A 27,449-nucleotide genomic window follows, 5' to 3' on the forward strand; every position below is an offset into this window, starting at 1 on the left:
ACTTGTCAAAAGCAGTGATTATATATCTCGTATGTTAAATTACTGGACGCATTTGTTATTTTAGCCAGGCTGTTCGCGCCGAAAAGGGGTGCGTTATTACATTAGTTTATGGAAGGTGCACAATAAATGTTCTGCTTTCTCCACAAAGCAGGGAAGTTGTGTCGGACACATCTGTATGCAGGCTCTTCATACTCTGTTCTTTCCGCGTTAACATTTTGCAGCCCTAGCTCGATCTTGTTTTTGCTCAAAGAAGTTATACATATAAAAGCTATAATGGTTGTATTTTGTGTATTGGAGGTTATGTCGCGTTGGATTTTCTCTTGGTTTGCAACGCGATTTTTAGATAATGAGTCATGAGAAGTCGTATGACCGATCCATAAATGGGGCCCATAAGATGTAGGCCTCTGCTTTCCACTCAACATGTCGTCTACCTGGTTCAGCATCTCTGATATATTCTCTGCTCCATTGCACTTTATCACCTCTTATTTCATCTGTATCAGTCAATCCTTGTGTATAAATCTGAAGATTGTTGTGTTGTAGTGTTTTTATTCTTTTATTCTTATGTTAAGCAGACAGAGAGCCACGAGACCGGAGTCAAATCCCATGTATGTGCAAACCTATATGGCCAATAAACACGATTCTGGTCTGTCTGTTCACCAAACCTATACTTTTCTACATTTTCTATCATCAGATGGCTCAGGGACGACCACCTCTTGCCCTCTCCTCCATCTCCCTCTTCATCTTTCTGTCTATTGTATTGCCTCTCCACGACTGCCTCCCTCACTCCCCTGGGTCCTTACTGAAAGATGCTGCACAAAAAGGTATCCAGAATCGTTTTATTCCCCCCATCAGAAATTCCGTTGTGAATACAGGACTGGCTATAATTGGAGGGCTATAATTGATTTAGTTTCAATTCAGTCAAAAAATAGATTTTTTTTCCGATTCAATATGAGGGAAATGACCATGAGATTGCAATTATATCCAGTATTAAGAAATAATTGAGAGAACATTCTGAATCACCAGCATGTTAATCAAAAGGGAACTCTGCTGCTTTCAAAGGGGAACTACCCATCAAGCAACAATACTGTTACATCAGACTTATCAGTACTGTGTACTACTGTGTAATATAGAGTTTTTTGGGTTTTTTGTTTTTTTTTAGCCTGGGTCCAAGAGACGTTTTGGCTAATGGGTTTAGGAAAAATGTAAAAATTCTTGATGAGAAGTAATATTTAGAAAGTAAAAATGATTGGATGATTTTCTTTTTGCATTATTGTGTTTACTCTTAGCTTCAGACATGGCAGTGGAAGTAGCGGGTTATGTCGACGTGGCCAAACAGATAATTGATCTGGCTGTGTATGGCGCGGCCCAGAACCGCTCTTACAGAAGGCTAGCTGATTTCACCGACACCATTGGGAACCGCGTCAGTGGCTCACACAACCTGGACAAAGCTATCAAATACATGTACACGGCCATGAGTCAGGATGGTCTGGATGTACATCTTGGTAAGTACATCTGACTTTCTGTTTGTCTCTGTCTGTCTCTGGATGCACAGGTGTAAGTAAGTGAGTCAAATTTTATTTACATAGCACTTTTAAAAACACAGTTACAAAGTGCTTTACACTCAATACAGAAAATAAGAATAAATACATAAAATAAATTGAATGAATATAAGACATGGCATAGGGAGTAACAGACCAAGCTAAAAATGAACCAAAACAAGGCAGGTGTGGGGCTCTATAAAAAAACTTCCCTGAAAAGATGGATTTTTAGAAGCTGCTTAAAACAGTCCAAAGATTCAGCAGATCTAATGGATTGGGGAAGATTACTCCAGAGATTTGGGGCTAAAACTGTAAAGGCACGGTACCTTTTGTTTTGCAGTTGGAGTGAGGGATGGGTAAAAAACCGAGGTGTGAGGATCGGAGTGGTCGGGAAGTGGAAGGAGGAATGAGAAGATCAGAAAATTTAATCAATAAGATCTTATAGATTATTCTGAATTTTACGGGAAGTCAATGGAGGGATGCAAGAACGGGTAATATGGGACCTATGGCTGGCTAGTTCTAGTTAGTAGTCTAGCAGCTGCATTCTGAACCAACTGTAGATGATTTAAAGTAGCTTGGTTGAGGCCAAAGTAGAGGGAGTCACAGTAATCTAGACGGGAGAAAATGAAAGTGTGAATTAATATTTCGATATCCTTAAAAGACAAAATATTTCTGATTTTTGCAGTATTTCTTAGTTTAAGAAAACAGGATTGGACAACAGGTGGACCTGCCTATCAAATACATGTATGGCATGATGAGACCAGATAGCCTGAATGTTCGTGTGTGTGTGTGTGTGTGTGTGTGTGTGAGACTATGGTATGACAGACATTGCGTGATGAGAAATAGTAGCCTGTTTGTTAGTGGACTCTCCCTCTCCCTACTAAATAAAACATTGAATAGTACTTTCTTGTCCACCTTTCCCTTTTCCAGAACCTGTCAAAATCCCCCACTGGGTAAGAGGAAAGGAGACAGCAGAGATGGTGCTTCCTAGGACCAAGAATCTGGCAATACTGGGACTGGGCAGCAGTGTAGGAACACCACCTGAAGGTGATATTCATATCTATTAAACTATCTGATATATATATAAAACATCATACTGGCATGTATGCTACCCAGAGGAACAATGTTATTATTTTAATCCGTTTCAATTCTGTTCTACTGTAGTTTTTTTTTATTCATTGTGAAGTGCTTTGTACTGCAACTCCAAGCATGGAGCTGAAGTGTCCAAGTGAGTGTTGAGTGGTTGTGGGTCAAGTGGAAGTGGGTTTTTTTTTTAATTATTTTTTTAAGGCAGCCATGTCCATACACTGAAATTCTGTACCTTTCTCCTTATGTGAATAATGCTGGGCGATGTCGAGATATTATTACAGTGATAAGCATAGGGGATCTTACACAATATTGATATATATCATGCTTACATATGCAAAAATACCATATTTAAGAATCCCGTGGATGCTCATCACATTATTAAATGTTTGATATTGTTAAGTGTAATGATAAAACCAAAATATGTTTTCAAAGCACGGTTACGGCACGGTGGCCCAGTGGTGAGCACTGTTGCTTCACAGCAAGAACATCCTGGGTTTGAACCCCAGGCTGTCCCAGGTCCTTTCTGTGTGGAATTTGCAAGGTTCTCCCCGTGTCTGCATGGGTGTCCTCCGGGCACTCCAGTTTCCTCCCACCAACAAAATGACATGCATGTTAGGGTTAATACTCCTGGATTTTCACAGGCTCTGTGGGACTTCAACCAGAGATCGTTGCACTTGATAAAACTACATCTTTTACCGTGAAGTCTTTCTGATATTTGGAATTGGTTCAGAATAGTTCTTTATTTACGAAATTTCAGTGTCATCACAATGTTAAAGAATATTTGAATCATTGTGCTGAACAATTGCACCACTGCATCAACAGAATATATGCTAATACCAGTATATCTGTTAAAGGCTGGTAATTTGGATGCATCGATGTGTCTTGTTAGCTCATTAGTGAGCTTTGATTTTTATCCCAGGTAGTAAAAGAAAGCAAGCTTTGAGTGAGAATGGTTTGACTAAGTAAGGCATTGCTTAGCATCAACTAAAGCGCCCCACAAACAAATACTTTGCATGGTGACAATTTTTTTCTCCGTGTGTCTCTAGATGGTTTTATTCTCCTTAGAATTCAATTTATTTCACTTCCTGTTTCTTCCCTCATTCTCCCTATCCCTCCCGCCTTCTCTTCTTTCTGCCCTAATTTTTTTCCCCCCTTTCTTCTCCCCAGTTGTCAATTGTACCCGTCCAATTACCCCACTCTTCCAAGCTGTCCCGGTCGCTGCTCCACCCCCTCTGCGAATCTGGGGAGGGCTGCAGACTACCACATGTCTCCTCCGATACATGTGGAGTCACCAGCTGCTTCTTTTCACCTGACAGTGAGGAGTTTCACCAGGGGGACGTAGCGTGTGGGAGGATCATTCCCCCCAGTTCCCCCTCCCTCCTGAACAGGCACCCCGACCGACCAGAGGAGGTGCTAGTGCAGCGACCAGGACACATACCCACATCCGGCTTCCCAACCAGAGACATGGCTGTAACACAGGGGTTCCAACCGACGATCCCCGTGTTGGTGGGCAATGGAATAGACTGCTACACTACCCAGACGTCCCTGCCCTTGTTTTATTTTGTCTTCCATTCTCATTTGTGACCCTCTTTCTCCCTCCGTCTTTCTTTTTCAGGTATAGAGGCAGAGGTGTTGGTGGTTCAGTCCTTTGACGAGTTGAAGGTCAGAGCCAGTGAGGCTGCTGGGAAGATTGTTGTCTTTAACCAGCCATTTGTCAGCTATGGGGAGACTGTGGCCTACCGGGCGTACGGCGCCTCTGAAGCGGCTAAAGTAGGAGCTGTAGCCACACTCATTCGATCCATCACCCCGTTCTCTATTAACAGGTATCCATCTATATCTGCCTGTTTGTTTCTTTATTAAATTGCTTGTTTATCTACCACCCCTAGATTTTCTAGGTTCTAGATTCAGCCATCTTTCCCGAGAGCTGTGAGTCAAACTGGAAAGGAAAGTCTCAGAGTTTATGAGAAAGTGTGATGAAAGTCAAAGGAAAAAGTACACATCGATTAGTTTGGTTTGGCTGCACTGATCTGTTTGTCATTTCATGTTAAGTATTATGTCATGGTATTACATCAGATTGTTAATTTTTTATTGAAGATATGTTATGATTCGAATATTAACCAAGTATGATTCATTCTAAAAAACCCACAGTCCCACAGTCCAAAGACATGTAGGTCTGGTGAATCGGCCTCACTAAATTGTCCTGAGGTGTGAATGTATGTGTGTGTGTGTGTCAGCCCTGTGATGGTCTGGTGGCCTGTCCAGGGTGTCTTCCCTCCTGCCGCCCAATGACTGCTGGGATAGGTTCCAGCATCCCCGCGACCCTGAGAGCAGGATAAGCTGTTTGGATAATGGATGGATGGATGGATGGATGGATTCATTCTAATTCAAGTTTAATCATAAGCAAAGTGGGGTGTGAAGTTCACTGATGGGATCAGACTACACGCACTACAATTGGCTTATCTGACATGGTGACCATTGTCTCATCTCATCTCATCATCAGCTGCTTCTTCGGGGTAAGGTTGCAGTGGCAGCAAGCTAGGGCGCTCCAGACATACCTCTCCCCAGCAACGCACTCCAGCTCCTGGGGGATCCCAAGATGTTCCCAGGCCAGATTGGACATGGAGTCCCACCAGCAAGTTCTGGGTTTACCCCAGAGTCTCCTCCCAGTTTGACGTGCCCAGAAAACCTCCAAAGGAAGGCATCCAGGAGGCATCCTAATCAGATGCCCGAACTACCTCAGCTGACTCCTTTCAACACAAAGGAGCAGTGGCTCTACTCCGAGCTCCCTCCAGATGGCCGAGCTCCTCACCCTATCTCTAAGGCTGAGCCCAGACACCCTACAGAGGAAACTCATTTCAGCCGCATGTATCCGTGATCTCACCCTTTTGGTCACTACCCAAAGCTCTTGAGCATAGATGAGGGTTGGAATGAAGATTGACTGGTAAATTGAGAGCTTTGTCTCCCGGCTCAGCTCCTTCTTCACCACAACGGTCCGGTACAACATCCACATTACTGCTGATGCTGCACCAATCCGCCTTTCAGTCTCCCGCTCCATCTTACCCTCACTTGAGAACAAGACCCTGAGATACTTGAACTCCTTCACCTGAGGCAACAACAACTCAGCCCCGACCCGGAGGGAGCAATCCACCATTTTCTGGTAGAGAACCGTGGCCTCAGACTTGGAGGTGCTGACTCTCATCCCAGCCATTTCACACTCAGCTGCAAACCATCCCAGTCCGTGCTGGGGGTCGCGTTCTGATGAAGCCAACAAAACCGCATCATCTGCGAAGAGCAGAGATGCAATTCTGAGGTTCCCAAAATGGGCATACTCCTCACCTTGGCTGCGCCTTGAGATCTTGTTCATGAATATCACAAACAGAATCAGAGACAAGGGACGACCTTGGCGGAGTCCGACACCCACCAAAAACGTGTTTGACTTTGTGCCGAGAATGCGGACACAGCTCTCATTTTGATTATACAAGGACCATATGGCTTGTAGCAACTGCCCCAGTACCCCATACTCCCGCAGTACCCCCCACAGAGTACCCCAGGGTACATGATTGTAAGCCTTCTCCAAGTCCACAAAACACATGTAGACTGGCTAGTCAAACTCCCATGCTTCCCTCAGCTCTTCCCCAAGGGTAAAGAGTTGGTCCATTGTTCCACAGCCAGGACAGAATCCGCATTGTTCCTCCTGGATCCGAGGTTCGACAATCGGTCGGAGCCTCCTTTCCAGCCCACTAGAGTAGATTTCCCAGGGAGGCTGAGCAGTGTGATGCCCCGATAATTGGAGCACACCCTCCAGTGACCATCATGAAAGACAAAAATAAGCAAATAAATACAGACATGGACAATTAAACGGAGCAGAGCAGAGTTTCTCCTTTCCATTTTCCCCATTATGTTGCGTTATCTCCCCCTATCTGCTAGCTATATCCTCATTCTGTCAGTAGCACCAGTATTTACTAGCTTTATTAATAAAAACTGCCAGATGTGTAGCCATCATACTAATTGACTCAGTGCTGTAGAGTTATATTTTTATCAAGTGCAGTGATCTCTGGTTGAAGTCCCAGAGAGCCTGTGAAAATATAGGTGGGAAAGATTAAAAGCAATTTAAAGGTTAAGTAAATACTGCTGAAGTGCCTGTGTGCTTGGCACTAACTACTAAACTTCTCAGGCGACCAGACTGGAAGGGGTAAATAAGCCTTACATAGTGGTCCGGACTCTACCATGCATCTACTCTTACTCCTTCTCTGTCTTTCTCTCAAGTCCCCATACAGGTTGGCAGGACTATCAAGATGGAGTCAAGCGCATCCCTACAGCCTGTATCACAGTGGAAGATGCTGAGCTGATGTTTCGCATCTCTCGGAGAGGACAGAAAATAGTGGTCAGACTCATGATGGGAGCCACGACTCTGCCGGACGCTGACTCCTTCAACACAGTGGCTGAGATAGTGGGCTGGCAGCACCCTGAACAGGTACCGCTACGCCTCAGGTGACAGATGCTCTTTTGTCTGATTCACATCACCTTACAACACCATCTGTCCCACTTGGCCATAACAAGTAAAACACTGAAACAGATGGCGCCTCTGAGTAAGGCAAACCAAGTGCCTCTTTGCTGCAGTTGGTACAAGACACAGGGTTGAATCTATCTGATGTTTGTTTGCAAGGCATGTAGTCATCAGTGGTGTACAGTTGCAAAGTCAAAATACTTCACCACTGTATTTAATAGTTTGGGCATAGTGTCTGGGAAAAGACATTAGGTGATTAATTCAGTTGATGAACTCACATAGCAAACAGGCAGCAGTCTTAGCAGGCTGTTGTTTGGTTGAATGAGGGGCTACTCTGTGTTCATGAGCCAATCTAGTTAAACAAGCAAATGTAACTTACTGTACAAAACAAGTTTAAACAAGTTCTGACTCACAAGCTAGGTTTAGCTGAGTTTTTACGGCAAATGACCGGTGGACTGCGACGGAAAGGAAGCTGACAAGAGTTCCTTCAAATTCTGTCCAGGCATGTCCAAAAGTGACAGCCGAGACAGTGCTATCGTGGTAGCTTAACCCTTTTGCATGTAACATATTAAGAAATCCTGTGGTATGAAATGTGTTAATCTCCTAGACTGGCTAAGTGTGAGTGTGTAAGAGAGCCATGACGTGCATCACATCTGAGAAGATACAGGCTTCAATTTTGTGAGGCTTTCCCCCATAACTGAATTAACATCATAAAGTTCCTACCATAATAATAATGATGATAGAAGAAGAAGAATCGCGTAGCTGCTTACTTCAGGATTAAAAGCATCTGCTTTTACTTTTGGTGCTAAAGTGCATTGAACATCAAACAACTTGATCATTCGATACATTTAGTACATACATTCGATACATTTAGTAACAAATTCATTTAGAACTGTTACTCAAGTGATATTCTTGTGGTTAACATGGTTGAAAAAGGGTACAAAACTGCTGATGTCAGACACTCCCTCAGCTGATGTCTTCATTTTGCTTGTGTGTGTGTGTGTGTGTGTGTGTTGCAATGTTTGTATGATTTAATTGTTCTTGTGAAATGAAATGTCACGCTAAGTTAGTCACTGCTGTGTTAGGAGTTAGAAACCTAATACACGGAGGAGAAACTGGAAGTTCACTTCTCACCACCTGGGTTAACGTTCATGGCAAAACCTGTTGGTTTTTAGATCTGTTTTGTTTGTCATGTTTTGTGTATGTATGTGCATGTGTGATTGTGTGTGTGCGTGTGTGATTGCATGTGCGTGTATTCATATCTGTGTGTGCGTTGAGAAAGCGACAACTGTGACAGAGTAGTTCTCCTGAGAGCTGGCTGTGGATGTTCTTGTCAGTGGGGATCCTGGATCCTGTTTGACGGGATAGTTATTACCTGAAGATAGTCTAATATATCTAAGATGCTGGCTTGAGAATCTTTAAGTCACTCCTTATTTTTTCCTTGGTTATGGCCATTTAAATTTCACAATTCTTGAGACTGGCTGAGATTTTGTTTGAGGAGGCTGTTACTGTAACTACTGTTTGTAGAAGTATTATATTGTATTGTTTCTGCGGCATGGTGGCACAGTGGTTAGCACAGTTGCCTCACAGCAAGAAGGCCCTGGGTTCGAATCCCGGGTTGTCCAACCTTGGGGGTCGTCCCGGGTCGTCCTCTGTGTGGAGTTTGCATGTTCTCCCTGTGTCTGCGTGGGTTTCCTCCGGTGGCTCCGGTTTCCTCCCACAGTCCAAAGACATGTAGGTCAGGTAATCAGCCATACTAAATTGTCCGTAGGTATGAATGTGTGTGTGTGTGTGTATGTCAGCCCTGTGATGGCCTGGCGGCCTGTCCAGGGTGTCTCCCTGCCTGCCGCCCAATGACTGCTGGGAAAGGTTCCAGCATCCCCGCGACCCTGAGAGCAGGATAAGCGGTTCGGATGGAATTCTTGAGACTGGCTGAGATTTTGTTTGAGGAGGCTTTTACTTTAACTACTGTTTGTAGAAGTATTATATTGTATTGTTTCTGCGGCATGGTGGCGCAGTGGTTAGCACAGTTGCCTCACAGCAAGAAGGTCCTGGGTTCGAATCCCGGGTTGTCCAACCTTGGGGGTCATCCCGGGTTGTCCTCTGTGTGGAGTTTGCATGTTCTCCCCGTGTCTGCGTGGACTTCCACTGGATGCTCCAGTTTCCTCCCACAGTCCAAAGACATGTAGGTCAGGTGAATCGCCCGTACTAAATTGTCCGTAAGTGTGAATGTGTCGGCCCTGTGATGGACTGGCGGCCTGTCCAGTGTGTCTCCCTGCCTGCCGCCCAATGACTGCGGGGATAGGCTCCAGCATCCTGTGACCCCGATTGGGACAAGTGGCTTGGATAATGGAAGGGTGGATGGATGTATTGTTTCTATTTACATATATTTACATGAGAAACTCTTACCTCTCACTTGTTGTCTAGAATTTTGTTGGTTAAGGATTCATTGGAAAGCAGCTATAGCAAAAGTCAGGCCTGTCTCCTCATCTGCAGAATTCAACATGATTAACAAGCATGACAAAGAAGGGATGTGCAGCAGGATTCGGGAGGTAGATATCAAGGGAAATTGGAATAAAAAGACACACAACATTCGTGGCTATAGGCATTAAGGACCGATATGAAAAATAGAAAGGCCCAGTTGGATCAATGAACTGGACTAAGTGTTTCAGATGTTAGCCAATGTTGCAAAGCTTTTAAAAGGGAGCTTGCCAGTTTGACTCGCCAGACTGGACCAGAAAAAAATGACTGGGGGTGAAATGAGTCCTCCCATCCTCAGATACTAAGTCAAGCAGCTTCATACAAGGTCCTCAACCCCTAACAGTCCTAATGCAGATGCCCAGTTCAACTGCAGAAGGCTGCAGTTGCACCAGGCATCTCGTGGCTGTACGAAACTCGACTACGGTTTGCGATTTCAACCCCAGCACCCTGGATAGAAGTGCACTCAAAACAAATGTAAGTGTCACGTTTTAGCGGTAGAACCCAAAATTGTGTGTGTGGTAGGCAGGGTGGGGTGTGTGCCTTGGTTGGGAGGCAGAGGAAATCGTGAGTGGCACATTTTGTCTACCCAGCACACGTGTGTGTAATTAGTATGTGTGTGTGTATGGACACATTTATGCATACATACACACACACACACACACACACACACACACACACACACACACACACACACACACACATATGTATGTATGCATAAATGTGTGTTTGTGCAGGCAGGAAAAGGAGCCCTTGCACAGAGCAAGGCTGTGGGCTGTGGTGAGACTGGCAAAACCGTCAGTGAAAGTTGGACGTCAGATTTGCAATGTGTAAGCCCTGTAAAGAGAGTCTTACAGACAAATGGATGTTGTTTGAAAATGGGTGATTCAACTGAGTTGCAGGCACGTTGGTTCCTTACCTGTGATAATAAATGAATCACGCACAGTCCAACAGAGTACTCCATCCCACTCGTGTCCTTCAGTAAAAAAAAGCAGGAACCTTGTTGACGTACGAGACACGATCTGCTGGTGGTGGTTGCTTTGCATGTGCGGTATTAGAATGAGTGTCCTTTCATATCTTTCCATACCGCCGTTATGTCACAGGTGTTCCTATAGCCCATACGTCCCTCACACTCACTCGTTTATGTAGATTTTAATGATGAGGTGGAACGAACGCCGTGAGCAATCAGGAAACTAATTGTCCTGACAGCGCTGATGTCGGTTGTTCCCGGTCTGACCTAGGAACCAGCACTTGTTCCTCGTGTTGGAAAAAAAGGAAGTAGACATTTATAAAAGCTGACATCATTTCTTTATATTGCGCCTGCATTTGAGTGTGTGTGCCCAGGAAGAGCAGAAGTTGTGGTTTGTATGTGTGAGAGAGGGTGTGCATATGCGTGTGTATGTGTGCATGTGTGTGTGTGTGTGTGTGTGTGTGTGTGTGTGTGTAAAGGGAAATGATGTAGAGTGATGTAAATTTTAGGTTTAGTCAGTCATTTCCATATTTAGCCTTTCAGAGCAGCAGTCTCAGCTGATGTTGATGAATAGGAGGTTTTTTCCCCCCCTTCATGTCATTTAGACTGAATACCATATTATTTTCTAAAAGATGACCTCAGATTTTGAATATGTTTTGTATCTTGTCCCAAGTTGAATACATGTGAGTGATGTCTGCCAGGGTCTTTTTATAGAGTATTTGGTTTGAATGAATGAGTTGTAGTTTAGTGCTGCAGGATTTAAGCCAAAAACAAATCCATAAGCCAACTCTAAACATCTGTTATTTATTTCTTTGTTGGTCTTTCACAATTGATGCCATGTTCACGTTCACACACTTGTGGGTCTCCAGTGTAAAATGGGATGCTTTCAGATAATGTAAAATGAGATGCTATAAAATGAGATGCTAGCCAGTTAGCCAGCTGTTTCCTGCAAGTTACAGTGTTGACTCAGTGGGTCTATATAATGTGAACCGGCATAGAGGGGTATCTCTGATGGGACCCGCATGAAGAATTTAAATTGCTGCAGAAAAGATGTTCGCGTCAGTCTAAAATATTCATTGCGATTTCCTCAGCAGCGTGTGGGCCTGCAGCCATTTAGCAGCCGATGAACATTTGAAGCAGACAGAATGAGGTAAGCTGTAACGTCGGTATGGAAAGCCGGTGTGTTGGAGAGCAGACATGTTCAAAATGTAGAGAATCTGCTGGAAAATCTCTAATGTCACAACCCCGGATAGACTCACACACAGAAAATGTAGGCGAAGCCACCGGAGAGGTTTGTCACAGTAGTTAATGGGCAGATTGTGTGTGTGTGTGTGTGTGTGTGTGTGTGTGTGTGTGTGTGTGTGTGTGTGTGTGTGTGTGTGTGTGTGTGTGAGAGAGAGCGAGATGGAGTGCGTTGTACATCTGCGTGCATGCATGTATCCTGTCCAGAGCTGGCTGACACTGACACGGCTGCCTGAGCCTCTGCAGCAGACCGGATGTTTTCACCTTAAATGTTTTCTTGTGTGAAATGGCCCCAGAAACAGCATTTAGACCATGTAACTGGCAAAAAACACACATGAGAATGTTTTTTTTTTCTGTTGGATACTGGCCATTCCAGGTAACAGATTCTAAGAAGGAAAGAGTATTTGAGCAACCTCGGCTGAAACTCACAAAGAATTGGAAAAGGTGTCAAAGGTTGTGTCAACTTTAGCGAGATAAATCAAGCGGCCTTTACCTTTTTTATTCAGTTTACTTGTCCCATTTTTAGTCGTCAGCTGTCGTGTGGCTGTGTAAACATTGCATGTAATTTTATGGGAATATTTGGCCCCTGGGTCATTGTCCTTAAGTGGAATCTGACCTTTCTAGGTCAGTCACTCTAAGCTGGCAGATCGGGTCAAGCACAACCCACTTACGGGAAATTGGCCCCTCTTGGTTGCTCCAAATTAGTTTATCAGTTTGCTCCGTCATACTTTCCCTGTTTGCTGGACTTTTGGTCTGTCTGTGTTCACCCCCATCTCCCTTCTCTGGGCCTTTCAGACTTGATGAAAGGGAGATATTTTGCACTGTCGAAGGCTGAGTTAAGTTGGCTGAAGTAAATTGTGTAAAAGCAGACTCTGTAATGGTGTGAAACAGTGCCCTTTAGGCAGTAAGCCCCACCTGGTTATGACACTTTACTTACATTTTTTGCTTTGGTCTTATGTCTGGGCATGTGTGTGTTTGAGTTGAGTGGGGAAGGGTTGTGAGAAAGTGGGAGGACCAGGGGCGTTCCTGTCTATTTTGAGGCCCCCAAACAAAGCTAAGCTTTGGGGCCCATGATCTAAGCCTATTGTTTTTTTCTTTTCTTTTTTTTTGTGGATTTCCCCCCTTGTCCTTCCAATTGTATTTGGCCAGTTACCCCACCAAGCTGTCCCGGTCGCTGCTCCACCCTCTCTGCCGATTCGTGGGGGGGGGGGCTGCTGACTACTACATGCTTTCTCCGATACATGTGGAGTCGCCAGCTTCTTTTCACCTGACAGTGAGGAGTTTCACCCAGGGGATGTAGTGCGTGGGAGGATCACACTGTTCCCCCCAGTTCCCCCTCCCCCCTGAACAGGTGCCCTGACCTACCAGAGGAGGTGCTAGTGCAGCGACCAGGACACATACCCACATCCGGCTTCCCACCTGCAGACACAGCCAATTGTGTCTGTAGGGACGCCTGACCAAGCCAGACGTAACAGGGATTCAAGCTGATGATCCCCGTGTTGTAGGCAACGGAATAGACCACCACGCCACCCGGACGTTGCAGCCTATTGTTTCTTGTAACAAATACAAGATGAAGAAGAAGAGAACGAAGTATTTAAATAGCACATTTCAGCCTGCCACCCAATGACTGTTGGGTGGCAGAGTACCGGAGCACCAGGAGGAAACCCACGCAGACACAGGGAGAACATGCAAACTCCCCACAGAGGACGACCTGGGACAACCCCCAATGTTGGACTACCCCGGGACTCGAACCCAGAACCTTCTTGCTGTGAGGCAACCGTGCTAACCACTGCACCACCTTGCCGCCCATAATCTCAATGATTATTGTTAATTTGCATTGGTGCCTATACAGAATTAATACAGCCAATAACCACAAGAAGAGGTAGGCTGCTAGATGGTACAGTATCATGTCTGGACCTAGGATATGATGCGTATATGCTTGTAAAGCGCATTTCGCCAATTAAACTATGTTTTACTCTGTGTGTATTCTGCGTCAAATCAAGGCTGGATCAAACACTATAAACCACTAACATGGGTGCAGCATGGGAGCAGAACACACTTGGCGGCTGTTCACATGCAGCCGGCCAAGTTGGCAGGCTTGTATGCGGTAATGTAAACCCCAATTCAGCCAGCAGGGGGCTTAGGACCCCACCCGATTGTGTGGATTGTGTTGTATCCCCCCCCCCCTTTTTTTCTCCCCAATTGCACCCGGCCAATTACCTCACTCTTCTGAGCCTTCCCGGTCGCTGCTCCACCCTCTCTGCCAATCCGGGGAGGGCTACAGACTACCGCATGCCTCCTCCGATACATGTGGAGTCACCAGCCGCTTCTTTTCAACTGACTGAGGAGTTTCACCAGGGGGACGTAGCATGTGGGAGGATCACACTATTCCCCCCGAGTTCTCCTGTACCCCCAAACAGGTTCCCCAGCCGACCAGAGGAGGTGCTAGTGCAGCGATCAGCACACATACCCACATCCGGCTTCCCACCCGCAGACACGACCAATTGTGTCTGTAGGGACACCCGACCAAGCTGGAGGTAACATGGGGATTCAAACCGCCAGTCCCCGTGTTGGTGGGCAATGGAACAGACTGCTATGCTACCCGGACGCCCCCCTAGGTTGTGTTATGTTAAAGCACACGTCTTGAGAGGATTTCTTTTCTCAATGGCAGACCCCAATCCTTAATGTCATCCATGGCACCTGCTTCTAACACAACAACTATATGCTACTGACATGCTACTGCTTTGATCAGGGACCTTATTAGTTATACAAATAGTATATGAGAAGAGAGGTTGACTGTAAAGTAAGACGTGTGAGAGCAGGAAGTTGCTCTCTCTAAGATCTGAGGGACATTGCCTTACCAGGTTCATCAAATGTATCATCAGATATATATAAAAAGTCATGCTACTGGTGTACATAAGATGAATCGAAGTGAAAAATCAATTGAATTAATCCTTCAAAAACGTTTTGAGGAATTACACGGCTGAGGAAGCACAAGGTCACATTTTATCAGTGCTTGTAATCATCCGACAGTCGAGTGGTCAAATTCGGTATCTGCTGTAATCATTACACACAGTACATGCTGTTTTTCTGATGTCTTTCAAACTGTTATTAGTTACCCTGCCAACCGATGGAGAAGGCCGCTAAGAAGGCACGTGACCTGGATCTGACTTGTGTAGACCAGTTTTCTCTGTGTGTGTGTGTGTGTGTGTGTGTGTGTGTGTGTGAGAGAGAGAGAGAGAGAGAGAGAGAGAGAGAGAGAGAGAGAGAGAGAGAGAGAGAGAGAGAGAGAGAGAGAGAGAGAGAGAGAGAGAGAGAGAGTGAGAGATATATGGAAGTAAAACGGTGCCAGAGTGCAAAAAAATTAGGCATCATAAATGCTGTGGGATTTATTTCGAATTGTGTCAAACTGCAATGCAAAATAATTCAAGCATTATTCAGTTCATGCAATTCAATATGCCATTTTGCTTTTGAGGACCTCTGGCACCGTTGTACTTCCATAGAGAGAGAACCGGGGAATACATTTTGAATTGGTCAGGCCCATCAGGCCCCCCCCACACACAATGCCACCCCCTCCCCCCACTCCCTCGTGCCCCGACTCTGAACCGACTTAACTTCCAGAGCCAGTTTTACGATCATTACGATATTACAGCTAACACATTACTGAGACTAAAGAATGAGGCCTATTGTATGGAATTTATATAGAAATGTCAAACTCACCACTGCTCTTTAAATATTGCCAAAGAACTGTCTCCGCCTGTCGTTGCGCTGGATGAAGTCCCTGGCAAGCCCCAAAACATCCACTGTTGCCAAAAACAGACCCCTTCCCAGATTTCCTTGGCGTTGCCCCTACCCCGAGGTGACCAAAGAATGAAGTGGCGGTTTAAACGTTATAGCCATATTAAGGGAAGCAGCGTTGCTGTGTGAAAGTTCGATTCACTTCACATGACGTAATAAGCCAATACATTTTTAGATAACAGAATTTATTGCTTTCTGATAGGCTGTGTGGGGGCACACAGGGAAGCAGCGTGTGGTACTATCAGCGTGTGGTACTATATGTGGCTACTGATGGATTCTCATTTTTTTACATTTGATGTTCAAAAGTAGGTTCTGTGTGTGTGTGTGTGTGTGTGTGTGTGTGTGTGTGTGTCTGTCTGTCTGTCTGTCTGTCTGTCTGTCTATGTCTATGTCTATTTGTGCATGCATGCATTCTAATAATTGTACTCGGAAATAATTTGGATAATTGAGATTTTGGCAGGCACCTGTTTCTCTCTCTCTCTCTCTCTCTCTCTCTCTCTCTCTCTCTCTCTCTCTCTCTCTCTCTCTCTCTCTCTCTCTCTCTCTCTCTCTCTCGCTCTCTCTCTCTCACTCTCTCTCTTTCTGAGTGACTTACTGAGTTGTCATCTGGACAGTTGGTACGTTTGTCAAGTTGCCACAGCCAAACACCCAGCAAAATGTCTCATTCTCTCTCTGTTCGTCTCTCCTTTTTATCTATCTGTCTTGCTTTCTCTTATCTACCCTGCAAGGTTGTCCTTCTGAGCGGTCATTTGGACAGCTGGGATGTAGGCCAGGGCGCCATGGATGATGGAGGCGGGGCCATTATTTCATGGGAAGCCCTATCGATTATCAAGGACCTTGGTAATTGAGACAGACTTGGACACGTAGAATGAGTTACACAAATACACACACACACACACACACACACACACACACACACACACACACACACACACACACACACACACACACACACACACACACACACACACACACACACTCACTTGTGGAAGCACATTGAAGCTTACAGAGAAGCATATAGACAAGGAGAAACCCTCACCTAGATGCACAGAGAGACACACACAAGCATGCATACTGCATGTTAGGGTTAATGTGCCTGTACCCCTGAGCAAGGCAGTGGAAAGAAGAACTGGAGTTGGTCCCCGGGCGCTGCAGCTGCCCACTGCTCCTATACAATAGGACGGGTTACATGCAGAGAACACATTCATTGTAACAATACAATTCGTTGTAAGAATACAATGCCGAATAAAGTGGCTTTCATTCATTCATTCAAATAGAAAGCATGGTGAATTCTTCCTCGTAGCTGCTCCATAAATCAGTCAAGTTGAATGAAGAAAGCAAAAAAATACACAGAGAACAACTAACAAAACAACCTTGTTATAACAAACGGCAATTTACATCAAAGTTTTTATATAAGAGAACGAATAATAGGAAGCAGACCAAGAATAACCTCGTTGATAAATACTACACCATTGTGCAAGTATTTAAGCTACCAGGACAAGCCAGTTAATAGGCTTATACAAATTGTTTTACAATTAAAAGTGAGAGGTTTACATCAATTACAATCTTCAATGCACCTTTGTATCACAAGTCTTAAAGAAAGCAGCATAAAGCGCTGTATCCATAACGAATAGCGTTAATTAGTCTGTCTATACACCACCGTCTGTCTGTGTCTGTTCATACCGTGTGTGTACATGAACTGATTGTGTGTGTCCAGGTTTGCGTCCCAGAAGGACTCTCAGGACAGTGCTGTGGACAGCTGAGGAGCAGGGGGGTGTTGGAGCACAACAGTACTACAACCTGCACAAGGTACTCCCTCCCGTCCACTGCTGCAGTCTCTGCCGAGGTACACAGTGTAACTGCACATTGCTTGTTTGTTGCCCCCCATAGAAAGCTTCAAGTCCAAGGGTGTTATACTCTGGATTGGCCCTGATCAAGCCGTATTGTGAATTTGTTCAGGATCAAATCAGCATACTTCGGTTGGATTCACGTCTCTTGCTGTAGAACTTGCTCGCTAACAATTTGGGCTCTTCCTTGAATAAACCACTGGGCATGATCTGGCTCAGGGAAAGAAAGAGTGGAGTTTGCTCTCTGCTACTCACTCCGTAGACACCAAGAATTGATATCCGGTGTGACAGATTCATCTCAACTGGGAATCATTTCAAATAATTTCTGCTGATAATATACAGCCCAGAGTAATTTCAGGAACAGGAACAGGAACATTGTATTGTCATTTCTTTCATGTACTTGCGTACACAAAAGAAATGAAATTCTGTTTCCCCCAGCGCACAGCAGTGCGACACAAAAGACAAAAGCACACATCCCTAATTTCCCAAAAACGACACCAAAAACATACAAAAGCAAAGAGAACAAAGCAAAAAAAACCCCCACAAAGATAACAACACAATCCACTCAGTGCAACACAGTCCAAAAATTCCACTGTCCAGAGAACGAACGTCAGCCAGGATGACTGTCGGAACTGCCGGTCTACATGGGCTAGCAGCCAGCTCAGCCTGCCCCGCTTCCGCATCCCGTCAGGTCACCCTCGGTGCCCCCTCCTCGGGCGCAGCTCTGGCAGGGCTGTGGTCCCTGTGCCCACTGGACAAAGCGGACCAGGCTCCCCCAGCTGATCCAACGCTAGCTCTCCCAGCCAGACACCCTCGACACACCTCCCCGCACTCCACACAACAACACCAAAACACAGCCAACACTAGGCCAGGCAGCTGCCAGACCGCCCCCGTTGCCATCGGAACCACCAGCCTGCATGGGCCAGCAGCTAGCCCAGCCTGCCCCGCTTCCGCGTCCTGCTAGACTGCCCTTGGTGTTACCCCCTTGGGCGCAGCCCCAATCAGAGCCATGGTCCCTGGGCCCACAGGACGCAGCAGACCAAGCTCTCCCAGCTGCGCTGGTTCAGCTGGGAGATCCATTTATTGGTTGATTAATTGGTGACATGCAGTGACATAGAATACAGGTTATGAGTTGTATTCAGTATAGGCACATGGTATGCTGAGCTACCAGAGCTACAATATCATTTGAACCATGCTAAAGCACATAACTGAGAACCTTGTGTGGAGGCTAATTTGCAGGCTAAAACACAGGCTAAGCTTACATTTTTTACTTGTTTTAGTTTAACGAGTTACTTGGCTTCAGCCTTATATTGCTAGAGTTGCTTTTATGGCACAACATTAGACAGTAACATTGGGTTGCAAAAATACTGTAATACTGGAGTGGAAAGGCTTCGGACAACTACTTTTCTCTCCATCGTGAAACTTTCTTGTAGTCCATAGTCAAAGTTTCTCTCTTCAGCTCTTTGGCCTGCCACCATAGCATTGAACACTAAGTCGTTATGATTATTTTTAGGTTTGGAAAATGGAAAATTATGGAAAATGTTATCATTACGATAATCGTATGGAATTTTCAATGATCTCAATTTAATTTGCATCACAGTATCTCCTAACGTGCAAAAATACCATCTATGAGAATCCAATTTGAAGTACATCACAGTGAACTATTTGGCAATGTAAAGTATACTATCAAACTAAAGGTAGTTTTCAAATGATACTTCCTAAAATGTTTCAGACCTCATTTTGGGAGAAGTTTTAGGTTAGAGATTCTTGTTATCGTTGATTTAGCTCACAAAATTGCATATCATGATATGACAACTTCCAAATTTCATCCCTATACAGTACCATTGGAAGAGGATAAACAATAACATTGAATTAATGACCAGCCCTTGTAGAGTTGTGATCATCTATTAAGAGTGTGGTGCAGAATACAATATAACAAAGCTATTCTCAGCCCTTTTTGATATGTTTGGATTGAGGCCATTGGCTCTGAAATATAACTTGAGACTTTTCACTCACTACTGACAACACATCACTTTTTATTTGGCTAGATACAACAACATGCACATGCAACCTGGGTTCACAGTATTTCCATATTTCTGAACTGGTTAAAACAAATGAAAAAAAAAGGTTGAACCCACCTGCCTGAGTCTGTGATAGTGTGAATCCATCTGTCTCCCCTAGCCAGTAATTTGCTGCTGGTCCAAGGTCACTTTTTTGTGCAGCCAGCTATTGTGGTTATGATGCAGCTGTACAAAAAAAATGACTCAAGTTCATTCAAGTTCATCTTTGCTCATGGTCATGAGGTTTATTCAGCACAACTCATCTTTAGGTATATCCTTGAAATATGCAATGGTGAAAGCTCACATCAGTGGTACTTTCATTGGTTTAAATTATCACAACATACTGTTAATCGTTATTTCAAAATGATGTTTCAGCTGTGTCTATACATGCCCCTCCCTTGCTTACTCTCACCAGTTGCTTCCTCTCTGCTCCCTACTCCCCCTACCTTCATCTCCCTCTACCTTCATCTCCCTCTACCATCATCTCCGCCTACCTTCATCTCCCCCTACCTTCATCTCACCCTACCTTCATCTCCCTCTACCATCATCTCCCTCTACCTTCAACCGTAATTGCCTCACTCTGTTCAATCTTGTACTTCTCAAGTCCGCGGTGGTGTAGCAGTCTAAGCATCGGCTTTGTGTCGATGCAGTTGCCCACTGGGGACCGGGGTTCACGCTTCGGTCTCGTCAGATCCGGCTGTGCCCGGATTCGATGAAGCAGCAATAATTGGCAACGCTGTCTTCGGGAGGGGGGCGGAGTCGGCTTGTGTTCGTCACAAGAATGCGTCTCTGGGTGTGTCGGAAAAAGCAGCGGTTTGGCCTGGATTCGCCTTGTCACGAAAGTGGGGAGGCGTCTCCTTCGAGACTGCCAGCTGGAGAGATGCAGTTGGCAAACGCATGCAGTACGAGGGTGGGTGTTTGAATTAAAATAGGGATCGATTGGCCACAAAATTGGGAGAAAAGGGAAAAATTAGAAATAAATTTATTTAAAAAAAAATCTTGTACGTCTCTTCCTTACTCCTGCCTTCTCTCTCCCTCCTATCCAGGTCAATATGTCAAACTATAACCTGGTCATGGAGTCTGACTTGGGGACATTCACCCCAGTGGCCCTCCAGTTTACTGGCAGCAATGCCGCACGGAAGGTAAGCATGGAACGATGCATCGGTGACATGTCGTTAGACACGATTAGATATTGCAGGAAGGTGGGTGGGGTCATGTCCGTTAAAACCCATTTACTTGCAGGATAATCATCCCTTTTGACTTGCAGGTGATGGAGCAGGTGCTGAAACTACTGGCTCCCATCAATACAACCAAACTGGAGACACATGGAGAGGGAACAGATATCTCGCCTTGGATGCAGGCTGGAGTACCAGGTGTGTTTAATCACATTTGTGTCTCTTTGTTTGTTAGTTGGTTTCTTCTCGCTTTTTCTTTTGTTTTTTCTCCACCTGTGTGTACCAATAGGCGCATCTCAAACAAAGGAACCCATCATGACTTCCCTAGATGTCTGTTATTATGTTTTTAAGAACCACCCATTGTTCATTTGAGTTTGATTCTTGAAGTGAAATTGCTGTGTATGGAGAACCACATCCTTATTTGGTAAAATGAAACACAATATAGAGAACAGGCTTCAAGGGTCTTGTCACTTTTTAATTAAATTTACATGTATCCAGTATGTGGAATGGAATTAGAGTTCATTCATTGCCGACAGAGCTCATAATTGCGAACCTGTTCTGGGCAATTGGATTAGAATTTTCATGGAAAATTTTCTCTCTGCCCTGATGGCGGTGAAAGTGGATTAAAACCTCCCAACCTATCTCCCCTTGCCTGTCTCTGTAGGGTTTGAACTTTCAGGACTAGATGAATTTGTTCATAATTATGTGGTTTCGGTTCAGTGGTAAGAACTCTCTCATGGCCCGGTTTTGCCAGAAATGAAATTGCAGTTTCCAGACAAAACATATGAGAAGAGGAATTGGAAATGAGAAAAAACAGAACATTGAAATGAAAATGTCCCCCTCTTATTCAGCCAGAAAAAAAAATAGGGTCCATAGGGTTAGTGGTTGTGTCGGGAAGGGCATCCAATGTAAAATTTGGCCAAATCAGTATGCAGATTGACAAGACCATACCGGATCGGTCGAGGCCCACATTAACAATGGCCAGCATTGGTGCTGTGCCCTCACAAGGTCCTGATGGAAACTGTAAAATCCACGGTGTCAACCTCTGAAAAACAGGGGGAAAGCTGAAAGAAGAAGAAGATTGAACCAGAAAAAAATATTTCATGCGATGTTCTTCAGAGTGCGGCCTTGGAAGTGCAACAGAAGTCCTCCGCTGTTAGTCACCGATCAATCCCACTGAAGCCACTGGGAGTCCGGTGCCTTGCGCAAGGTATCTAACAGTTGATATCTGGGAAGAAGCATTTGTCATTCTCTGTGCATAAATCCCATATTTGCTTCCAGTACATGCTGCGGTTTCAAAATAACTCTTATTTGAGACAGTGGACTCTAACCTACTTTACACTGTTTTCCGTTTGGTGATCGATAATGCCAGGCACTAATCATATAAGATGTTAGTGAGGTGTTGACATGAAATGTTCTTTAGTGGGATAATCACATTCAGTTAAAATCCGATTATTAGTGTGCATCTGAACTCGCCCATTATAACCAATGTGCTGGGTTTTGAGAAATTAAAGCACCATGAAAAAGTATTGTTGATTGTAGCGGTTGGCTAAACTGCTCAATGCAGCTGGTGCAAAGGGGGCCTTTAGGAGGCTTTACATATATATCAAATAGGAGTGGTGGCCAGTGGTAGTCCATGAAATGTAAATGTTTGAATAAACATGCGTTCTGCTCAGGTGTGTGGCCTGCATGTTGGAACATGCTGTCTGCGGCAATGACCATGTGAAATACGCTGAGGCTTAAACCAACCTCGAGTCAGTTGCCTGAATGGCAGACTGATGAATCATGGAGACTATTCCGCTGTTTCAACACTCCCCCATACATGCACTAAACACACACACGCACACGCACACAGGCCAAACCACCCTAATCCCGCATGCTGAACACACCCACACACATCCTGCATGTATCCAGTCATCTTTGCTGTTTCAGCACCATACATCATCACCCAGATATAGAGTTTAGCTGTCAGCCTACATACTCCTTTGTGTTATTTCACCATCTTTAAACGTTATCCCCTACACAGAAAATGTGAATTTATCAACACAAACACACGCACATATACGTATGCACAAACACACACAGTCCTCAGACATCCTATGTGAACCTCTCCTCTCCTGCAGGACACTGTACGGTCAGGGTAGCCTTGAGCTTTGAGACATCGCGTTGTTTTACTGACAGCTCGCTGACAGGTTCCTGTCAGCGAGATGGAGTAAAAATTGTAAACTGATAAAGTACTACTATAGTAGTACATTGTAGTTTCTCATCGGTTAACTGTTAATGTCACATCCCAAGCATGTCACTCAGCTCCTCTTTTAAAGATACCAGGCCATGACGATGGGACTGCTGGCACGGTCATAAAATACAGGGAGCATTTAGAGGAAATGTAGATGGGTTGTTCTGCCTACAAACACATGTGGTATTTGGCAATATCACAAAGTACTTATCAGCAGGAACTTGCACAGATACGGTGTCTTGGTCTGGGACACTTCAGCTGGGTTGACACTTGCTGAACCAGGTGAAACGCGGTTTCTCAGTAGAAAAGGGGTCCCCCCATGTACCCCATGACCCTGCTCCCCAAATCTCATGCCTTCTCAAAGCGTCTGTGATTCCTAACTTGAGGGCGCCACGGTTGAACACTGACCACACTTTGCCCTCATTCCCATAAGAAGGACCTCTTTTAAGTGAGAATGAAATGACTCATCTCAAACAAGAGCATGGGGAAAGTGCAAACCTCAGCCAGCGTTTAGCGTTTCCCACCAGCACCATCCCACACCCACATTTTCCTGGGTAATAACTAGAAAGTACATTTGCCAGAGGACGTGGTGGCGTCTAGTGGAAAGTGGTGTCAAGGTGGTTGCACGGTTTAAATTGGTTTTATGAATAGACATTGTCAGTCCTCACCACTCTTGGGAGATTAAAATTATTGGTATTTAAATCTATGGGGAAATGTTCCCCCCCCCCCAAAAAAAATCAACGATCTCAAACACTCAAGAAGGCACAGGGGCACAGTGGTTAGCGCGGTCCTCTCACAGCAAGAAGGTCCTGGGTTCGAACCCCGGGGTTGTCCAACCTTGGGGGTCATCCGGGGCCGTCCTCTGTGTGGAGTTTGCATGTTCTCTCCATGTCTACGTGGGTTTCCTCTGGGTGCTCCGGTTTCCTCCCGCAGTCCAAAGACATTCAAGTCAGGTGAGTCGGCCGTACTAAATTGTCCCTAGGTGTGAATGAGTCGGCCCTGTGATGGACTGGCAGCTTGTCCAGTGTGTCTCCCCCCTGCCACCCAATGACTGCTGGGATAGGCTTGGATAAGTGGCTTGGATAATAGCTGGATGGATGGAAACACTCAAGAACTACACCACCAACATCTTATCAACTGTTCCTCTGTCCAAAGCCTCACCAGCTCACAAAATTATGTGAGATTCTGTCCATCTGTTTTCGAGACGCCTCACTGACAGACAAAAGAACAAACAAGCAAGGTCAAAAACAGACCCTTTTTGGCATAGGTAATGACCCATCATTGTCAGGGCTGGACGACAGCTGTCAATGATGATTCAGGTAATTTTCCATATGCTAGGAAGAGACTGGGTGTCATGGCCTCGGCCGTGCCTCCAGTTATTTCTCGTTTTTCCCATGTGTGTCCCATTTCCCCTGTCTGTCTGGTGTGTGTGTGTGTGTGTGTGTGTGTGTGTGTGTGTGTGTGTGTGTGTGTGTATGTGTATGGTGTGTATGTGGTGTGGGCGTGACTTCCTTCCTTGGCCCTCCCCAGCTCTCTCCTGATTGGCGGCTGACTCACCTCGCCTGCCCAGCCTGCACACCTGCCTTCCATCAGCTCATCAACTCAACAGTTTATCTACCCCGGTTCTCCGTCCACTCTTCCCCTGATCTACAGTGGTAGTCTCTTGCTCTCAGCCGCGCTGCATTTGCACATTCATTCACGAGTTATTCCTCTTGGCATTACCTGTATTTACCATGTTTCCTTGTGCTTCCAGGATCACTGCTCTCTGGTCCCCCTGCCTGCTTACTCGCTTACTAACCCCCGAACTTATCCTCAGCCAGCCACGCTCACTCCCTCATCCATCTGTCCTTAGCATCCAGCTCAGCTCTGCTATCTGCCATCACCTCTCTGCCTTGCCTGCCATCCTCATTCCCCTTTATGCCTACAATAAACCCTTTTCATATCACTTCATTTCCTTGTCTGTGCATTTGGGTCCACCTCAACTAATCGTAACACCGGGAAGGCGGCTTTGGTACTTGAATATTTTAAGAAATCCAGCAGTGCAGTATACTAGTCAGACTGATGTTTTACAGAAACATCCCTCAGGATGTAGTTGGATGGAAAACATAATGGACTTAGGGCCTGGAATTTTTTTAGTCTGTCGAAGACCAGTAATCAGATTATCTTTTCATATCTAAAAACCTTGATTGAGGCATAATAAAACATGACGCAATAGTTCTTTTCAATTTGTAGATTACTAATATTGTGTTTCTTTTATACCTTTGTCCATACCTGTCCTCGATTGTCTCAATTGTCTCAGGATCTGTGAGGGGGGGTGGTCTAGTCCTCATTAATATTCAGGAGCTGACCTTTGACCGACAGATACAAGTGAGGGTTGGCTGTGTTTCATATTTTGATGATTTGATCTGATTGGCTGAATGTAAATGGGCGATTGATGACATCATGAGTATCAGAATTCTACCTTCAGTGTTTTTCAGGGGAAAGAGACAATGCAAAACACACGATGATTAAAGTAATATGTGATGAAAATATTAGTGTTCCAGTTCGACTTGTGTATAGGCACTGATTACCCATACCCACATCATCATATTCAGGGTCATTGGGGAAAGAGGCCTTTTTAGAGGCATTTAGCAGAAGGCAGGGAGACAACCTGGACATGGTCGCTGCTGACTTATCTCACACACACACACACACACACACTCATACACTGTGTGTATATGTGTGTGGTGGGTGTGTCTATATCTGACTTTCTCTCCTCCAGGTGCCAGCCTCCATGTAGCAGACAACAAATACTTTTGGTTCCACCACAGCGAAGGAGACACAATGACAGTTCAAAACCCTCGAGACATGGACCTCTGCACTGCAGTGTGGGCTGTGGTTGCCTACGTCGTAGCAGACCTGCAGGACATGCTCCCCAGGTAGCCAGTCGACACGTGGGATAAGCTACTGGCCATGCGCTGAATTTTCAGATGAGACGATGACAACAGGCCGGAGCTGCATTCAAATCACTTTCAGTTCATCCCCCCCCCCCGTTTCTCCCCAATTGTATCCGGCCAATTACCCCACTCTTCCAAGCCGTCCTGGTCGCTGCTCCACCCCCTCTGCCTATCCGGGGAGAGCTGCAGACTGCCACATGCCTCCTCTGATACACGTGGAGTCGCCAGCCACTTCTTTTCACCTGACAGTGAGGAGTTTCGCCAGGGGGACGCAGCACGTGGGAGGATCATGATATCCCCCCCCCCAGTTTCCCCTCCCCCCTGAACAGGCGCCCTGACCAACCAGAGGAGGCGCTAGTGCAGCGACCAATACACATACCCACATTCGGCTTCCCACCTGCAGACATAGCCAATTGTGTCTGTAGGCATGCCGGACCAAGCCGGAGGTAACATGGGGATTCGAACCAGCAATCCCCGTGTTGGTAGGCAATGGAATAGACCGCCATGCCACCCGGACGCCCCAACTTTCAGTTCACTGTAACTCGCTGTAAGGGTCAGTAGAGAATCAACTTGTTGTGTTAGGTAGTGAAGTTTTTTAGTTGTAGATAACTGATTTTGTGTGCTATCAGATGTCATTTCCATGTCTTTATTACCAAGCTGTCAACCTTTTATCACAGCGTATTACCAAAGCAGCAACATGTGGTTTTCTCCAAAGCATCAAGAACATCCTGCAACATGGCTTAGTGCTGTTGTCAAGATTATTTCAGTTTTAGGAAAATCTAGTATTGTATGACTTAAGACCGGGACCAACGGTAGGTCAAGTCCAGGTGGAGATAACTGAAGTTTGACTGGAAATTAATGTCAGCCCACTTGGTCCCTTTTCAAATTTGGTTTGTTTTTTCAGCTGAATAAAACATAAACTGAATGTGGGACGAGAAAACAGCTCTCTCATGTACAATGGCTCATACTTGTGTGTAGGTTTTTGACTTGGTTGAATAATATTTAAAAGCATGATTTTTTTTAATAAAAATTAAAAGTCATAAAAGTGATGAGTCTGTGGAAAAAAAAGTGGGTTATTCTCCGTCACACAACGACTACCTGCTTCTATGGTTGAATGCAAAAAGCTCTTAGTGCTTACTAGTGGCAAAAATAAAAAACCTGGGGAAAATTTGATTTTTTTTTTAACCATGGAAAATGCATAGGAGTTATTGGGCAAGAGGGAAACCAGTGAGTCAGTGCACCCTGAGGTCATGGATGGAAGACGTCAACCTCTTTCTGTCATTCACAGCCATGACAACAATCTTAAAACACAAAACATATTTCAGTTATATTCTTTTCCAATTGTTTTGAGGCACTTGGTTTGAATTTTTGTGCACTTCCCCACACATCGTTGTCATAGGAGTCACGTGCAATTCAAGTTCATACCACCGCTTGGATTGGGTTTGATGAGTATTATTGCATTTGCAGCATATGGTGTTTTAGGCTTTTTGCTGTCTGTTCTTGATAATGAATTGTTGCATGAAGGACCAGTGAGTGTTACCACCACCAATATGTCAATAAAGCTACAAGTCAT

At 45.1% G+C, this 27,449-nt stretch overlaps 1 protein-coding gene and 1 long non-coding RNA gene across 2 annotated transcripts; one reads left to right on the top strand and one right to left on the bottom strand.

Moving 5' to 3' along the window:
* Positions 1-27,449, top strand: LOC130118025 (carboxypeptidase Q-like). Its single transcript, XM_056286325.1, has 11 exons — positions 1-29; positions 692-821; positions 1,287-1,502; positions 2,469-2,585; positions 4,243-4,450; positions 6,894-7,101; positions 16,351-16,462; positions 17,340-17,431; positions 20,576-20,671; positions 20,797-20,902; positions 25,702-27,449. Exons 2-11 carry the CDS (start codon positions 692-694, stop codon positions 25,860-25,862), a joined length of 1,446 nt encoding a protein of 481 aa, XP_056142300.1. The 5' UTR covers positions 1-29; the 3' UTR covers positions 25,863-27,449.
* On the bottom strand, positions 9,338-10,761 carry LOC130118026 (uncharacterized). Its single transcript, XR_008810733.1, has 3 exons — positions 10,532-10,761; positions 9,544-9,624; positions 9,338-9,450 (listed from the first exon to the last, which is right to left on the bottom strand). It is a non-coding gene; the product is annotated as an uncharacterized LOC130118026 (long non-coding RNA).

Source organism: Lampris incognitus, chromosome 9 (genome assembly GCF_029633865.1).
Source record: "Lampris incognitus isolate fLamInc1 chromosome 9, fLamInc1.hap2, whole genome shotgun sequence".
Lineage (NCBI taxonomy): Eukaryota > Metazoa > Chordata > Actinopteri > Lampriformes > Lampridae > Lampris > Lampris incognitus.

What these genes read in the sequence shown, in the direction of transcription:
- LOC130118025 (XM_056286325.1), top strand. Translation starts at nt 692, where the DNA reads ATGGCTCAGGGACGACCACCTCTTGCCCTCTCCTCCATCTCCCTCTTC. An exon ending in GAAAGATGCTGCACAAAAAG is followed by an intron (nt 822 to 1,286) that starts GTATCCAGAATC and finishes GTTTACTCTTAG; the next exon opens with CTTCAGACATGGCAGTGGAA. An exon ending in GATGCAGGCTGGAGTACCAG is followed by an intron (nt 20,903 to 25,701) that starts GTGTGTTTAATC and finishes TCTCTCCTCCAG; the next exon opens with GTGCCAGCCTCCATGTAGCA.